We start from the raw sequence: 19110 nt of genomic DNA, 5'->3' as shown, positions 1-19110 counted from the left end.
GCTAAACGTGTGGGTAGCACCCAAAAAAGTGCCAAAATCCCCTGCAGTATTCTTCTGTTGGTATTCACTCTTGTTTTGAGTTGCTTGGTGGATTGGATTTGCACTCTCCCACAGTAATAAGGAAGAAACAACACATATTGGCCATTTTTACACTTAATTCATTTTACACTTTCAGGGACCTCAGTAGCGTGTGGAGAATCCATACGCATAAGAATATTGCAGGGGATTTTTGGGGGCCCCTACCCACACGTTTAGCTGTGTTACTCATTCCACAAATGAACAATCCTTACAAGTTGCATGTCGTTGTAAAGGTGACTAATCAGGCTTTCCAACATTATAAAAAAAATTACCAAGTAGTATTATTAAAGGGGAGAAATAATTTACCGAAATAACTTTTCCGAACTATTTATATGAATTGACTGGAGAGATTTATCCAACAAAAAAGATTTGTTATTATCATATTATCAATCTTTTTTATTTTTTTTATTTGACTTAATCATATTAGTTGGCCTGCCTTTTGTATGCCATTTATAAAGCCAACATATAATCATTGTCGATGTGATAACACTCATCTGTAGTGGGCACCATTCAAGGCAAATATATTTATCATTTTTCTCATGTTTATGCGTTCTCTTTTTCTTCCAGTAAACCGCCACCATGAGTACGGACGCGGAGATGGCCCAGTACGGCCCAGCCGCCATCTACCTTCGTAAGGGTGAGAAGGAGAGGATTGAGGCTCAGAGCAGGCCATTCGATGCTAAGAATGCCTGCTTTGTGACTGACAAGGTAGAGCTGTACCTCAAGGCAAAGATTCTCAAAAGGGACGCTGGGAAGGTTGAGGTGGAAATGGAACTGTCTAAGGAGGTAAGTCTATAAACTGACGTGTTCAGTTGGGTTGCAATTGTACAGAATTAACATGTTTAGTGAATCGTTCAGTTGAAACTAGTTTTGGCTTTATTTCTTAATTTAAGACGAAAACCTTCAAAGATGAGGAGATCTTTGAAATGAACCCCCCTAAGTTTGACAAGATTGAGGACATGGCCATGATGACCTACCTCAATGAAGCTTCTGTCCTGTATAACCTCAAAGAGCGTTATGCAGCATGGATGATCTACGTAAGAAAGACACAGACATACACCTGCACAAATATATCCCATAATTGCATTCTTATATCTATACTGCATGTTGCCTGTTATATATCTTTTGATATCTGTAGACCCTGCATGCACCATAATGTGTCTAATGTCTTGTCTCAATCGCTTCTGATGCAGACCTACTCTGGGCTCTTCTGTGCCACGGTGAACCCCTACAAGTGGCTCCCTGTGTACGACATGGTAGTGGTCAACGCCTACAGAGGGAAGAAGCGTATGGAGGCTCCACCCCACATCTTCTCTGTCTCTGACAACGCCTTCCAGAACATGTTGACTGGTACGAACAATCGTTGTGTGGATGGATGAAGGGATGGATATACAGTATGGAGGGATGGGTTTATGAATGGGCTGATGGATGGGGAGGTGAATAGATGGATGGATGATGGATGGATGGGTGGATAGATGGATGGGTGGATGGAAGGAGAGGTTGATAAATGGTATGATGAATGTACTTCATGATGATGCTATTCTTGACACCTCTTACATTCTTTACTTGCAGACAGGGAGAACCAGTCTGTCCTGATCACGTAAGTTTAACATGCAATTTAGAATTGATTATTAGTTTGTTAGAACTTACCAGTTTGTAGTCAGAATCAAGTGTTTCACTGCACTTTAATTATGATACTACCTATCTTGAGACATTTGCCAATACTTGTACTACATGTAGACTAAAATACACCAATTTTCTATTCCATAAACCAGTGGAGAATCCGGTGCTGGAAAGACTGTCAACACTAAGCGTGTCATCCAGTTCTTTGCCACCATTGCTGTATCTGGGGGTGAAAAGAAGAAGGAGACTGGCAAAATTAAGGCAAGTCCTCAGAATTTCTGGGGTGGCAGTGGCCCTGCAGTTATGAAAGAGAGACAGCTACCAAAAGGTCATTCGTTTTTTCAGGGAACATTGTGGGTTATTTTCTGGCTGCTAGACTGTTCCAGGTTTCAGTACTGTGGTCGTGTTATGCTGTTCAAAGCTGTTCTTGTCCTGCCTACTGAGTTACAATGTAACTGACCAACGTGCTCTTTTCTCTCAGGGTTCCCTTGAGGATCAGATCATTGCAGCTAACCCTCTGCTGGAGGCTTATGGTAATGCCAAGACAGTGAGGAACGACAATTCGTCTCGCTTTGTAAGTTTGGGGGGACAATGTTATATATTATAGCACATGCTCTTTCTAATACATTCCCTGTTACGATGATATAGTACAGCATACTACCAGCAGTACCATAGCAGTACTGTAATTGCCAAAATGTTGTAAATCAAAGTGTAAATACTGTGTGCTATTCTGGCAATTGTATTTATTTTCTGACCCTCTGGTATTTCTCCATGCTGTACATTAGGGTAAATTCATCAGGATTCACTTCCAAAATACTGGCAAACTGGCCAGTGCTGACATTGAAACTTGTAAGTTGGCTTGGATTGCTTCTCAGTTCTTCACTAAATACACAAGGATATTACACCAGATTGTTGGCCTAAATGTAGACAAAAATTACTATGACTATCGGTTTCCTACTTCAGATTCAAATTGCTCGCTCTCTCTCTCTCCTTCCCTCTCTCTCTCTCTCTCCCTCCAGATCTGCTGGAGAAGTCCAGAGTGAGCTTCCAGCTGCCCGATGAGAGAGGCTACCACATCTTCTACCAGATGATGACCAACCACAAGCCTGAGATTGTTGGTAAGATGAAGCAGAGTGCAGAAAACCAGTGCCCACTACTAATACTACTACTACTACTACTAATACTAATAATAAACTTTAATAATTACGTTTGTATAGCACCTTTCATACAAAAATGCAGCTCAAATCTATTTGCAATAAAGAAATTATATGCAATAGTGCTTCACATAAAAATAGACCTAACATGACCATAAAAACAGGGATAGAGTGCCATAGTTCATGTAAAATCAGATGGAAGATGAAAGACACTGAATAATAATCACTAAGCAGAGCCTCGATCTTGATGCTCAATCAGCAGATCTGTCATACTCGGCAGAACTTTGTCTGCAATACCCTATATTTACTGATATATATTTACGTATATATTTATGAATATATATATATATATATGAATATATAAATATATATATATATATATATATACACACATATACTATAGATATTCTAATGTACAGCATATAGTTGTTATATTATTTATTCATAATCATAACATTGTCTATTGTAACCCAAGGTAGCGATGCTCTGAGCGGATGGTAGAGTGCATGACTACAGTTCCCTGAAGGAGGGGAATGAGATACAACACATTTCTGTGGGAAAAACACTGGCGTAAGAGCTTTGGAATACATCTGAACAGGCTAATTTGCTACAGTACTGGATGTTGGCAAAATAGCTTTGAGTTACACCTGAGCAGGCTAATTACTGTCTAGTGTGCAGAGATGAACAGCCCTGTGTACCAATATGCTGCTGCAGTAAAGGGTGTTTTGAGTTTAAGATCCACTGGTGTTGCAGGTAGAAAGGTGCAGCATTGATGAAGTCAGGCTTCGATCCAGGTTGATCACCACACAAATAGCTGATCATTCTTAACACACTTAGGGGCGAATTCACTAAAGCAAATTGCGCCCGCTAATTGCACCATTATATTGCGCGTCAGTTGCGCCCGCTATGTGCTCCGTTTTAAAAACCTATTCACTAAAGACATTGCGCTAATAATATCCCAGCGCAAACACGCCCATTCGGTGTTTGCGGCTGAGTGCAATTTGCTGCTGATATAGGAAATGACTATAAATACTGCGCATACAGCGCATACAACTCGTATGCATATCATTGGACGATGGCAGACAGAAAAAGGATGATACGATTTCCAGACAGCGAACTTGAAGGCCTCACGGACGAGGTTCAAAAACATGTCTCACAGCACGACTGCAGCAAAAAATCATATTTGGGGTTTAATTTCCCAATCAGTCAGTGCCATTTGTGTGTGTAAACGCGGAAGACTGCAAACGGAGGTGGAATGATTTGAAAAGACGAACAAAGGAAAAATTGTCATTTTATGTTATGCAAGTTGCAGCACGATGATCTGGCATACTTTTGGGGGAGTGTATAACATTGCCCCACCGGTACGATCTAGGCATCTAAACGGCTTTTCAGGATTCCAAATGTGCACTCAATCACACCGCGCGCCCTGATGTGAGGCCAGTTGTACACCGCCTCTCCAACGTTGGAAGGATTACGCACGGGAGTCATCATCCATGGCTGAAGATGATACCTGCCGTCACCTATGATACAAAAGCAAAATATTTTCAAGACCATTCAAATAAAAAAAATATTGTGTAGGCTATGTTTTTCTTTATTTATACCTATATCGGCCCCCAGCTGTTCAATGAACAGCTATAGGGAATGCGCAGTTTCGCGTATAGACTATTATACGCACAGTTTCGCGCTATGTAGGCTATTATAAATAAGTAGCCTATTATTCATTGGGGGAGCTTGGACTCGCTGGGGACGGGTGGAAAGACGCATAGTCAACTGAGCCTCCCCAGACGCGACTTCATCCTCCAGTTGGCTGAAGAGCTGCGCGCTCTGGTGTCCAAACAGCTACCACGGTGGTTCTAGTGTTAAATCAAAAAGTGACCTTCTTCTAAATATTCTCTCACGAACAACATGACTGGCATTGCGATGCCGAATTCGCCTCGCAACAATCACTGCTGCCATGATCAGCGGAAAGGCTGGCCGCGACACACCCCTTGCGCTTAAATACCACCACGTTTCTGAAAACGGTATTAATTTCACTTTAACTGCGTGAGGCAATTTGCGCCGATCTTTGTGAATTGGGCGGGTTTTGCAATAATGTTCATTTGCATAGAAAGGGGAACATTCTCCGCCCATATTACCTAATTTAAATATGAGCTAATAACACCGGCGCAGAGAAACGCAATGACGAACGCAACGCAGTTAACACCGTATTTCACCCTTTGCGAGGGCTTTGTGAATAGCAAACATAATTTTTGACTTATTTGCACAGGCTTTGCGTCAGGAAAAGCTGCGCAATCCTTTAGTGAATTCGCCCCTTATATTCTTTGGCGTTTTTTCCTGACATAGCCTAAGACACTTGTCCTTTTTCATGTGACATACTGCGTATGTTTTATTATGTGCTCTTTGTGTGTTATTGTTGTTTGACTTGTACAGCACTTTGGTCAACTTTGTTGTTTTTAAATGTGCTCTACAAATAAAGTGGTATGGTATGGTATTCTGGCACATATTCAGCAAGCAGTGCTTATAGTTGCATTATAGTTTTATACAAGCTGATTTTCATTCTTGGTTCTCCACAGAAATGACACTCATCACCACCAACCCCTATGACTATCCCATGATCAGCCAGGGTCAGATCACTGTGGCCAGTATCGATGACACGGTGGAGCTGGACGCTACAGACGTGAGTCACTGAAAGTACAATACAACAATTGAAAATAAAAGGCGTAGCATAAATGCAGTCATTAAGTCCCTCCACCTGGCACACTTGAGTTGATCTTACTTGTTTACATCTTACATTAATTTCCTCCTCCAGGATGCTATTGACATCTTGGGCTTCACCCTTGAAGACAAGCAGAGCATCTACAAGCTGACTGGTGCTGTCATGCAACATGGCAACATGCACTTCAAGCAGAAGCAGCGTGAGGAGCAGGCTGAGCCAGATGGCACAGAGGGTGAGTCCCACTTCAAGTCCCACGTTCCTCAAAAATCTCTATCAAATTCATTCTTTCTACTTTCGATATTTAACTAGAAAATATTATAGTCGGTCCAGCAGTTTTTTTGTAACCCTGGTCCAAAACATTAATGGTGGTGAATGGCCAGCCGTGTTTGGGCAGCTCGTGGACCCGCCCCATGATTCAGATCCGCTCAAAAATGTTGGACCACACTACACCCATCCACCGAGTTTCGTGAAAATCGGTCCAGTAGTTTTTGCATAATCCTGCTAACAGACAAATAAAGAAACACAAGCAAGCACCCACCCACAAATGCCACTGAAAACATTACCTCTCACCATGCGCTGTAGCTGGGGTGGAGATAATAAGTAAATTGTGATCATTGTGTCCCTCCTCAAACTCTATTTACTCCTCTCTCCCTCTAGTGGCTGATAAAATCTGCTACCTTCTGGGTCTGAACTCAGCTGACTTGCTGAAAGCCCTGTGCTACCCCAGAGTGAAGGTCGGCAATGAGTATGTGACCAAGGGTCAGACAGTGCCTCAGGTAAGGGGAGGTACACATTTGCTGAAAGAAAATAGTTTACTGCTTATTTCTTTAAATACTCAAGACATGCAGTTACAAAGTAACTGGAATGGTCCTTTTAATTTTCCCATAGTTCTAGAATCAATACAAGGCAAAAAGCAGACTATGAGATAAAGTACATTAGTGTAATAAAGTGGAACCAACTCATGGCATTGTCATTACACAGGTGAATAATTCAGTGAGCGCTCTGGCCAAGTCCATCTATGAGAGGATGTTCTTGTGGATGGTCATCCGCATCAACTTGATGTTGGACACCAAGCAAGCAAGGAACTTCTACATCGGCGTGCTCGACATTGCCGGTTTTGAGATCTTTGACGTGAGTTTGGTATTGCTATGGGATTGTTCAGGCTTTTGACCATATTTGGTAAAATAAATCCTGTCTTATTTTTAATGAACTCATAAGTGAACAATTTGCGCTTCTTCTTCTTTTTTTTTTGTTATACATGAATACAGAAAGTGTGATCTACCCTAATTAATTAAGAGTAAATTAAGTCAAGATAAAGAATCAATACATGGAGGGTATCTAAACAAAGATGATCTCTCAAACTGTGCATCTACAGTACAACAGCATGGAGCAGCTGTGCATCAACTTCACCAATGAGAAACTGCAACAGTTCTTCAACCACACCATGTTCGTCCTGGAGCAAGAGGAGTACAAGAAGGAGGGCATCATCTGGGCATTCATTGACTTTGGCATGGACTTGGCTGCCTGCATTGAGCTTATTGAGAAGGTGAAAACTATAACACTACATGTTTTTGGCTTTGCAAGTATAGTGGGTACATTTGAGGCAACTGAATAGTATCATAATAATCACAGACATTATCATATTGGTAATACAATTCTATAATGTATACATAAATATCAGACACATTTGGACAAGGCACTAGTTTGTTGTATGTAAACAGACATTTGTCTGATCAAAATGTGTTTCCTACACAGCCAATGGGCATTTTCTCCATCCTTGAAGAGGAGTGCATGTTCCCCAAGGCTTCAGACACGACCTTCAAGAACAAGCTGTACGATCAGCATCTTGGCAAGAACAAGGCCTTTGAGAAGCCTAAACCTGGAAAGGGCAAAGTCGAGGCCCACTTCTCCCTGGTCCACTACGCAGGTACAGTGGACTACAACATCAATGGCTGGCTGGACAAGAACAAGGACCCCCTGAACGACTCTGTGCTTCAGCTGTACCAGAAGTCCTCAGTAAAAGTGATGACCGTTATCTACGTTGCTGCTCCACCTGAAGGTTTGTACATGTTCAATCCCCTCAAAGCAAAATGGATATAAGAACCCTTTTCCCTCTAACGGTCACTTTGAAGTAAGTGAGATAGACGATTCAAGTGTTCAGAGTGAAAATATTTGTGTATAGGAACTTGTTGAAAAACACAGAATATGTTTTTAAATAAGTTAATACATTATACACATTTAATTGATTGTTTGTGAATTAAAAGGAAACATAACAGTACTTAAATATAAATATTGTATCACATTATCATGTATTATTCTCTAACTCGTGATACTCATAGACACTTCAAAGAAAGGAGGCAAGAAGAAGGGAGGTTCCATGCAGACTGTGTCCTCTCAGTTCAGAGTGAGTGAACTTTTCTATCTAATTTCAAGGTACATTTGTGATGTTTTATGCCATGATTTTGTCTAATGGTTATTTATAACAAGCTACTAATCTTTCCATACTTTATATTGAAATGTATTTACAGAATCAACTAATCAGCTAATTAGGTCTAGTTGCAATCTAGCTCGTCAACTCCATCATCAATGGTATCTGAGAAAACTGTCATTTGGAACACCCTTACAGGAGAACTTGGGCAAGCTCATGACCAACTTGAGGAGCACCCACCCTCATTTTGTGCGTTGCCTGATCCCCAATGAGTCTAAGACTCCAGGTATAACAACATCACATTTTACAAATTATTTTACTTCTTAATTGACATTTAAATGACATCTTAATTTCTAAAAGACGAAAAATCATCATTATCTTTTGTTTCCAGGTCTGATGGAGAACTTCCTGGTTATCCACCAGCTGAGGTGTAACGGTGTGCTGGAGGGTATTAGGATCTGCAGAAAGGGCTTCCCCAGCAGAATCGTCTATGCTGACTTCAAGCAAAGGTACAGATACACACACAAACGTTTGTGCACTAACACATACAAAAACACAAAGTTCATGTAGAAAGGCACATGCACATTTGCACATGAATACACACACAAACATACTGTACATGTATGCACTCCCACAAACACCTTTTCATCCTTAACATTTAAAACCAAACTAATCAATATTCAATATTTCTCTCTACACAGATACAAAGTATTGAATGCCAGTGTCATCCCCGAAGGCCAGTTCATTGACAACAAGAAGGCTTCTGAGAAGCTGCTTGGGTCAATTGATGTGAATCATGAGGACTACAAGTTTGGACACACCAAGGTAAGATAGCACATATTCAGGCTACGAAATACAAGCAACAACAAACACCCAACACAATAGCATTTCACCCATTGAATCAAATTAAACTCAACTTTGTGTCCTACTTTCACCTTGTTTACTTCATCTGTGTATTCTACCTGTGCCTCAGGTGTTCTTCAAAGCTGGTCTACTGGGTGTCCTTGAGGAGATGAGAGATGAGAAGCTTGCTGCTCTGGTAACCATGACACAGGCTCTCGCCCGCGGTTACCTGATGAGAAGGGAGTTTGTGAAGATGATGGAGAGGAGGTGAGAGGGAGCTTATAATGTCTTTTTAACCTTTGTTTTACCACAAACCTCAAATTATTTGTGCAATTTCTCCCCTCAGGGATCAATAAAGTAATCCTACTCCTACTGCTACTTATGCCAACAGAAAATATGTTGTACTACAATATTACAATGTTTTGAATTACCAAAATATTATCATCCCGGGTGTTAGGATTTTAACCTTAATGGTTATTTTGATGGAAATATTTTACATATCTTACACATTATATTTACATACCGGTATCAGAGGATAGATTGCATTCATCACATCAGATCCAATGTGTATTGACCTTAACATTCACTGTGCCGCTCTTTCTTGTGATCAGAGAGTCCATCTACTCCATCCAGTACAATATCCGCTCATTCATGAATGTTAAGCACTGGCCATGGATGAAGGTGTACTACAAGATCAAGCCTCTTCTGCAGAGTGCTGAGACAGAGAAGGAGCTGGCCAACATGAAGGAGGATTATGAGAAATGCAAAGTCGCCCTCACCAAGTCTGAAGCTCGCAAGAAGGAGCTGGAGGAGAAAATGGTGTCCATGCTGCAGGAGAAGAACGATCTGGCTCTTGCAGTTGCATCTGTGAGTGAGCTACAGTACACAAGCACATGCATTCAAAAATAACCACCAATATCGAACAGAATTGAACACTGATCTTTTCTCCACTGTGTTTGCCTCTCCCAGGAAGCAGATAATCTGAACGATGCTGAGGAGAGATGCGAGGGTCTAATCAAGAACAAGATCCAGCTGGAGGCCAAACTCAAAGAGACAACCGAGAGGCTGGAGGATGAAGAGGAGATGAACGCAGAGCTGACGGCCAAGAAGAGGAAACTGGAGGATGAGTGCTCTGAGCTGAAAAAAGACATTGACGATCTGGAGCTTACCTTGGCCAAAGTGGAGAAGGAGAAACACGCCACTGAGAACAAGGTTTCAACATGTCAACATCTTTTCAATAGCAAAGCAGTAGTTTGTTCAAAAACACAGCCAAACAGTAATGAAGTTAAGCTCTTCTATTCCCAAATCATGAACTGACCATCATCTCCTTTCGTTCTTGTCTTGTCCAGGTTAAAAACCTGACAGAGGAGATGGCCGCCCAAGACGAGAGCGTTGCCAAGTTGACCAAGGAGAAGAAAGCCCTGCAAGAGGCCCACCAGCAGACACTGGATGACCTGCAGGCAGAGGAGGACAAAGTCAACACTCTGACCAAGGCCAAGACCAAGCTGGAACAGCAAGTCGACGACGTGAGTCCTCTTGGAGGATGTCTTGCACATTAGGGGCAGTTCTAACTATGCCTCTTCATGAATCGCTTATTGTTATCCTCATGATTGTTATCAATATTAACCTAAGGTGAGTAAAAATCATGTCTTTTGTTCTCCAGCTGGAAGGTTCTCTGGAGCAAGAGAAGAAGCTCCGTATGGAACTAGAGAGAAGCAAGAGAAAGCTGGAGGGAGACCTGAAACTGGCCCAGGAATCCATCATGGACCTGGAGAATGACAAGCAGCAGTCTGATGAGAAGATCAAGAAGTAAGTACAAATACTTTTCAGAGATCATTTGAGATATTTGTGACTGATTTAATTAACTTGAATTCCAACCATCATTACAATGAAAGTGGTTTTAGTTTTGAATTACAAAACTCCAAAATTGTAAATGTGTGCAAGCAAATAAATGTACTGCAACAGTCAATTTGGTCATGTTCTTGGACAAGCTGCCCTATTGTGATGATACTTTTTGTCCCTTGGCCCTTACTAAATGTTGTCAGAAATTATGTCACCCAGGACACAGGCAACTAACACGTCACATCAGAATGGTTGTAGACCCCTGGTGTAGTGAATGGTTGGACTCCGCCCTCACAATAGCACAGTAACTAAATGTTTGTCATTGATTCCTTTGTGCTCCATAGGAAGGACTTTGAGACCAGCCAGCTCCTCAGCAAGATTGAGGATGAGCAGTCTCTTGGAGCCCAGCTGCAGAAGAAGATCAAGGAACTTCAGGTACCGTGTAGTTACTGAGCCCTAGTACAGTCATGATCATTATGATTCCTGAAAAAATAATCGTACATTTGATAGTGCTGTCCTTGCTTCTGAGACGTTCAGCCGGTTTGACTTTGGGTTGACTTCACCCTTATTTGCCCCCTGTCTTCTACTGAAGACCAGAATGAAAGAGTTAAAGGAATTTCTTTGGCAGCCATGATTCGTTAGAATCATGTATTTAATCTCTACTTTAGGCTCGTATTGAGGAGCTGGAGGAGGAGATCGAGGCTGAGCGTGCTGCCAGGGCCAAGGTGGAGAAGCAGAGGGCTGATCTGTCCAGGGAACTTGAGGAGATCAGCGAGAGGCTGGAGGAAGCAGGAGGGGCCACTGCTGCTCAGATTGAGATGAACAAGAAGCGTGAGGCTGAGTTCCAGAAACTGAGACGTGATCTGGAGGAGTCCACCCTTCAACACGAGTCCACGGCTTCTGCCCTGAGGAAGAAGCAGGCTGACAGTGTGGCAGAGCTGGGTGAGCAGATCGACAACCTGCAGCGCGTCAAGCAGAAGCTGGAGAAAGAGAAGAGCGAGTACAAGATGGAGATTGATGACCTCTCCTCCAACATGGAAGCAGTTGCCAAGGCTAAGGTCAGTGATAATTCAATATTTTGAATTATTACATGCAGTCTCTGCACCAAGTACAGTAGATTAGGCAAATCTGCAGTGTTCTCCCACATACTGTAGAAGAGAATAGTAGGGTGCCAAAGGAGGCTTGTGAAAAGCTAATGTCATTGTAGCTCAACTGATTACTATCAATGCAAACCAGACTCACTCAATCAAATACAGTATGTGTGTGTATTGAATTATATAACATGAGAAACTGGTGTATTCCAAATATATGGTAGGGAATCAATGTCCTCTTCCTCCTCAGAAAAATACATTAATTCATGTAATTTCTTGTGTTAAAACGAAAGTGACAGTGTAATTAAAGCATAACCCTTTACCATGTCTGTAAACATGGTGTTTGACCCACAGGGCAATCTAGAGAAGATGGCGCGCACCCTTGAGGATCAGCTCAGCGAGATCAAGACTAAGAATGATGAGAATCTTCGCCAGAACACTGACATCAGCGCACAGAGAGCCAGACTCCTGACTGAGAACGGTAAAATGAATAAATCAAGAACAAAGATGTATTGCATCTCATTACCAATTTTCAATTCAAACCTTTATTTAGCCAGAGGAAACACATTGAGATCAGGGGTCTCATTCACAGTGTTGCCCTAGTTACAACAATCAGTGAACAGTCATACAAACACGCAATACAATCATAAAAAAGCAGAACAAGTACACTCATAAAAACAATAAACAATGCAAAGAGATAAAACATGTATAATTTAACTAAAACAAACACAAGCATCTAATCCAGTTTTATTCATCATTTGTTTAAAATCACCCATTGAGAGGTACAGTATCTAGTAAGAGTGTCTTACAGCTCATTCCATGCTCTGGGGATTCTATAATGATTACCTGTAATAAAACTAAGTGCCGAGTGGTAAACCATGTCAAGCTCATAGTCTAGAACTGACAGGAATGTTGATTTTACTAAAAGTTTCCTTAATTGTCACGCGAGATACTTGGATGTTTCTATACAAGAACCCAAGTTTCACTCTCAGCTTTTTTGTTATTAAATAACACATATAAATTATAATACACCTTTGATGATTCATAAAATCATTATACAGATGCATGGACCACATGATTCAGTTTAATGTATGAGAGGGGGAAAAGCATAAATATAGAAAACGTCTGTGATGTTCTTTGCCTGACGAGAGCTCCATTCATTCCCTGCAGGTGAGTTTGGACGCCAGCTGGAGGAGAAGGAAGCCCTGGTGTCCCAGTTGACCAGAGGCAAGCAGGCCTACACCCAGCAGATTGAGGAGCTCAAGAGGCTTGTTGAGGAGGAGGTCAAGGTGAGGCTCTAAAACAAGTTGAACTATGGAGGCAGGTTCACCAACTATGTCAGTAACTTAATGTGACTATTAGACACAGTTTCTCTCTTATTGAGTCCCTCTTATTTTTCGTAGTGTCTTGTTTAGTTTGTCATGCTTTTATTCTATATGTATGCTATTTATTTCATGTAGTTTTTGATGACTCAATGAAATATGCAAAACTTGAAAGTATACATTTATGTAGTTTTCTATAAATAGAACTAGAACACTCTCTTGTTTTCTTCTCCTCCCAGGCTAAGAACGCTCTGGCGCACGGTGTCCAATCTGCTCGGCATGACTGTGACCTGCTGAGGGAGCAGTTTGAGGAGGAGCAGGAGGCCAAGGCAGAGCTGCAACGCGGCATGTCCAAGGCCAACTCTGAGGTGGCTCAGTGGAGATCCAAGTATGAGACCGATGCCATCCAGAGGACAGAGGAGCTGGAGGAGGCCAAGTAAGTCAAAGGAACCAGAAGGCCTTCCCCAAGAGACATTATATGCCTTTCCCGTTGGGGAAGTAGATTGCTAAGAAGAATCGCGATGTGAAGCTACTCATGGAACATTCGATCAGGACAGAGCACCTTCACAAAGCCTCTTTTGTCCCAAACAGGAAGAAGCTGGCTCAGCGTCTCCAGGAGGCTGAGGAGACCATCGAGGCCACCAACTCCAAGTGTGCCTCTCTGGAGAAGACCAAGCAGAGGCTTCAGGGAGAGGTGGAAGACCTCATGATTGACGTTGAGAGGGCCAACGCATTGGCCGCCAACCTGGACAAGAAGCAAAGGAACTTTGACAAGGTGAAAAAGATTATACCACAACCAAGTTTCAGTAAGGTGAAATGATAGTTTATCGGCAATCATTGGTCCACATGCTTTACTGGATGGCAGGGAAAGGAACCTGAACCAGCAATTGGAGGGTTTAGGGGCTTAGAGCGATTTTAACACATTCTACTATTGTTCTGTTGGTTCATAACGACCTCAATGGCAAATGTAGTCATTATCATTTTCTAAATGCAATTCCAACATCAGTGTTAAAGGCTGCTTTCGCATGTGCTTCCTCCTACTGTAGGTTCTGGCAGAGTGGAAGCAGAAGTTTGAGGAGGGTCAGGCTGAGCTGGAGGGAGCTCAGAAGGAGGCTCGTTCTCTCAGCACAGAACTCTTCAAGATGAAGAACTCCTACGAGGAGGCTCTTGACCAGCTGGAGACTCTGAAGAGAGAGAACAAGAACTTGCAACGTGAGCTGAATGTAGTGCATGATGCTTTTAGTACAGGATTTTCCACAGAACAACCCGAAGTAGTGGAAGGAACTGTTTCTCATTTAATGACTCAATTGTGCTCTGTATTAGTTATGTTCATGTAAAATGTTTCTGTTTCAAATCACAGAGGAGATCTCTGACCTGACTGAGCAGATCGGAGAGACTGGCAAGAGCATCCATGAACTGGAGAAGGCCAAGAAGACGGTGGAGACAGAGAAGTCTGAGATCCAGACTGCGTTGGAGGAGGCTGAGGTGCAACTAAAATTAGAAAACTAGAATACAGTTTCATTTGGAAATAATGAATATCGTCACAGTTCTTATATAACAAAGTGATTACTTCCATTTATTCAGGGAACACTGGAGCATGAGGAGTCCAAGATCCTGCGTGTGCAGCTGGAGCTGAACCAGATCAAGGGTGAGGTGGACAGGAAGCTGGCAGAGAAGGATGAGGAAATGGAACAGATCAAGAGAAACAGCCAGAGGGTGATTGAGTCAATGCAGAGCACCCTGGACTCTGAGGTCCGCAGCAGGAACGACGCACTGAGAGTGAAGAAGAAGATGGAGGGAGACCTGAACGAGATGGAGGTCCAGCTGAGCCACTCTAACCGCCAAGCAGCAGAGGCCCAGAAGCAGTTGAGGAATGTGCAGGGGCAGCTCAAGGTACTGAGAATCTTTATAATAATGATTACACCGCAGAGAAGAAAATAAAACCGCTTTCAGTCCAGTAATGCTGGCATAGATTGGGTCATATCCTAGATTTAAAGCTACAGTATGTAACGTCTGCACTATGAGCCTGATATGAGCTAGCAACAAGCTAGTCATGAGTACAATTCCATCTGCCAGGGTAAATTCAGTCTTCTTCAACCCTTATGGTTTGTGGGTCTTGGTACGCCCACATTCCCATAATGCCATAGAAGAATGGCCAAACCTTATGGTTTGTGGGTCATGAGTACAATTCCATCTGCCAGGGTAAATTCAGTCTTCTTCAACCCTTATGGTTTGTGGGTCAGGGTACGCCCACATTCCCATAATGCCATAGAAGAATGGCCAAACCTTATGGTTTGTGGGTCTGGGTACTCCCACATTCCCATAATGCCATAGAAGAATGGCCATTGTTGGCGTTTGGATCTTGTGCATGCATGCACACGTTGAACCAGCTGTGGCCACACCTCTCCAAACATCTTTTCCCATTACATACTTAATCCTTTTTGTTCCTTGAGGAACATAAGGATGCAACAATCTGCTTCCATCTGGTTCTGTCCTGTGCAGCACGTTGTGCCTCACCCCAAGTTAGGTTAGCCATTTTCATTTCAGAGGTCACAGTTCTTCGACAAGTTGTTTTTGGCCTCCCTTGTTTCCTCTTTCCAGGTTCTATCTCAAGGCTACTTTGGGAATACAGTCCTGGTCCATTCTGAGGAATGTTCTAGCCATTGGCTAGATTAGCTGGCACTGTTTAATTTCCAGCACTACACTGCGACAGTTTGTATTTTTACACAAGTCCTCATTGGAAATCCTTTCCGTCCAGAAGATGCAACATTTCCTACGGAGACATCCATTGTGGAATGCATTGATCTTCTTCATGTCATTCTCAACAACTCGCCAGCTTTCTGAGCCGTACAGCAGAACTGAATTAACATTGCTGTTATACATACTGATCTTGTTTTTTTTCTTCACATAGGCACACACATATACAGACAAAGCTGCTAGAGTACTAGACAACTTAGATTATGTGTAGTAAATAATATGTCATATCTGTGTTTCTAGGATGCCCAGTTGCACCTGGACGATGCTGTCCGTGCTGCAGAGGACATGAAGGAGCAGGCAGCCATGGTGGACCGCAGAAACGGTCTGATGGTGGCTGAGATTGAGGAGCTGAGAGCGGCTCTTGAGCAGACAGAGAGAGGCCGCAAAGTGGCTGAGCAGGAGCTGGTGGACGCCAGTGAGAGAGTGGGACTGCTGCATTCCCAGGTGCTAACACACAGACACAGATAAAGCCATGGAACATTCATAATGGAAGTTATTTTTAAACGTATTATTGTTTAATCCTTCCAGAACACCAGCCTGTTGAACAGCAAGAAGAAGCTTGAGGGTGACCTGGTGCAGGTGCAAGGAGAGGTGGATGACACCGTCCAGGAGGCCAGGAATGCTGAGGAGAAGGCTAAGAAGGCCATCACTGATGTGAGTCTGGATAAGTTTAATCTGTATGCATATTTCACCCTCATCACACTGTACTGTTTGCTAACCGATCAACTTTTACAAGCCATAACAGTAATGCTGACTTACCTAGCAGTACTTCTCCACCTCACCCAAGCTGCATTCTGTGGTGGCAGGCAGCCATGATGGCTGAAGAGCTGAAGAAGGAGCAGGACACCAGCTCTCACCTTGAGAGGATGAAGAAGAATCTTGAGGTGACAGTCAAGGACCTTCAGCACCGTCTGGATGAGGCTGAGAACCTGGCCATGAAGGGTGGCAAGAAGCAGCTCCAGAAACTGGAGAGCAGGGTGAGTTAATAGCAGTGGTAGAATTACCTGAGTTGCCTTGAATGGGGTTAAAATGTTTTTATGGCATTTACAGTAGGACCCCACTCATCCGAACTTCAGAGATCCGAACCTCCCGGTCTACCGGACAGGCTTAACATTTTTTTGTTTGTTTTTAGCCTGCTATCTGGTTACTGGTGGGATTTTCATTACAGTACTGTATCCTACTGTGAATAAAAACAGAACTATATGTAGACCTACATGTTGCCTGTAGGCTGTAGCCCTACTGTCACGTTTCATTTCTTTGTTACTCTAATGTCGAGCATAAAACGCAAATGAGTCTGCTGCGCGAGAGCTGCATTCCTTGGTAGCCAGAAAGCGCGTCAGCAACCTGAAGCAGCATCAAGTCATTTTTCGTTCCCAGTTAATGGACTTCAGGAACACAGACGTGTTGTGAGCATGTAGATTAGCCTACTAAACCTACTGTATTTGTTAAATAATAGCCTACAGCCTAGGCCACGTTAGCCTACACCGGTTGTTTTAGAGACTTTCTTTTAGGTCTCAATAGCCTAAGACACGACAACTTGTCTGTCATTTCATTTATTTATTTATTGATTATAATTTGCTCTAATTGTTCTAATGTTGGGTTGTTTTTAGGCTATACCATTTTGTTCTACGAATACAGTAGCCTACCGATGCAGCGTACGCCTCATTTGAGAATAAAGTACTGTATTTGATCAAAGCACACACTCAATTGGAAATTCGGTTAGTTTATTAGTCTATTATAGGCTAGGCTATATGAGTTTAGTTGGCTATTTGATTGCAATTTTGATGCATTTTCACAAGTAATTAAGGTTATTTATCGATCTATTATGAGTCTATATGGAACAAGTATACCACTTATTGAATTTGGTGCATTTTAACATAGGTCTCAGTCATCCGGACATTTCAGAGATACGAACGACCTTCGGTCCCGTTGGGTTCGGATAAGTGGAGTCCTACTGTAATTGATAAAATCTTCTCAATGAGCTCATCTTCTCCATACAGGTGCGTGAGCTGGAGGGAGAGATCGATGCTGAACAGAGGAGAGGTGCAGACGCAATCAAGGGAGTCCGCAAGTACGAGCGCAGAGTCAAGGAGCTGACATACCAGGTAACAACTCACACTCCAATACACTCCTCATTATACGGACATCATATATGTATGTGAACATAATACTGTATATATATATTTGCATAAATGTGTGTGTGTGTATGTGTATACACACATGTTATTTACACATATTATAATTTCTTAATTTCCTATCTGCTTTAGACTGAGGAGGATAAGAAGAACATGGCCAGACTTCAGGACCTTGTGGACAAGCTGCAGCTTAAAGTGAAGGCCTACAAGAGACAGGCTGAGGAGGCTGTAAGTCATACACTAAAGAGTTCAAACTGCATTGCAGGTTTAACCTGAAATCAAAATCTTTTGGAGTTCCATTGAAACCTTTAACTAGGGGCTCCATTCATGTCAAATTACTTGAGCTTGATTGAGTTTGCCCTTTATAAAGGAAAAAGTGCAGTAGTCACAAAAGTCCACCCTCAAATCAAGCCGTTATCATTTAGAATGAAACAATAAGCATTTGACCTTACTACCAAGTAGAATAGAATGCAAATTCTCTAAGATACACAACTTGATCGTCATTCTGCAACTACTGCATTTTGGGATGCTGATGTTTTCCTCTCAATATCTCCCAGGAGGAGCAAGCCAACGGCCACATGTCCAAGTTCAGGAAGGTTCAGCATGAGCTGGAGGAGGCTGAGGAGCGTGCTGACATCGCTGAGTCTCAGGTCAACAAGCTCAGAACCAAGAGCCGTGACTCTGGAAAGGTAAGGGTTCGTTTGCTGTTGGCTAAACTTGAAACATGTCCTACTGGAACCACTGCTTCAAATTATAGTTTACAAAAATGCATATTTTTTCTGGATCTTTTCTGCAAAAAGAAGCTGATAACTAATGCCCTCTTTGTTTTTTTCTTTCCTTCTCTCAGGCAAAGGAAGCTGAATAAACATGACAAGAGCCTGTCACACATTACTATGGCTGATAAAATATGAGTTTCATGGTGAATGTTTTCTGAAATAAAGTAAGCAAGAATGCACTTAATGAATTTGTGGATTTGTTACAAGAACAGCTAGTGTAAACAAAGACATGGGGTCACTCAACTTCACTGCAGCTTCTTTATTGCTTCATGAAACACCTCATCAGCTCTTTTCAACTTTCAACTACAAACACAGAATACACCCCTGGAAACAGTTGATCAATAA

The 19110-nt window shown here is 42.3% G+C and overlaps 1 protein-coding gene across 1 annotated transcript; it reads left to right on the top strand.

The window, feature by feature from the left end:
• Positions 1-657: 657 nt before the first annotated feature.
• Positions 658-18854, top strand: LOC311325280 (myosin heavy chain, fast skeletal muscle-like; the record flags this gene model as incomplete). Its single annotated transcript, XM_084457945.1, has 39 exons — positions 658-864; positions 972-1115; positions 1272-1428; positions 1651-1678; positions 1854-1962; positions 2183-2275; positions 2487-2550; positions 2721-2819; positions 5429-5532; positions 5665-5803; positions 6229-6347; positions 6553-6702; positions 6947-7117; positions 7327-7630; positions 7911-7975; positions 8198-8285; positions 8391-8508; positions 8701-8824; positions 8973-9109; positions 9454-9709; positions 9812-10054; positions 10192-10368; positions 10506-10651; positions 11029-11119; positions 11353-11742; positions 12130-12256; positions 12946-13064; positions 13337-13533; positions 13689-13872; positions 14144-14309; positions 14458-14582; positions 14682-14990; positions 16095-16298; positions 16383-16508; positions 16661-16831; positions 17855-17959; positions 18122-18217; positions 18547-18678; positions 18837-18854. 39 exons carry the CDS (start codon positions 658-660, stop codon positions 18852-18854), a joined length of 5802 nt encoding a protein of 1933 aa, XP_084314071.1.
• Positions 18855-19110: the final 256 nt, after the last annotated feature.

This window comes from Borostomias antarcticus, assembly GCF_949987555.1.
Source record: "Borostomias antarcticus genome assembly, chromosome: 24".
NCBI lineage: Eukaryota > Metazoa > Chordata > Actinopteri > Stomiiformes > Stomiidae > Borostomias > Borostomias antarcticus.
This window is presented reverse-complemented; position numbering and strand designations above follow the sequence as displayed.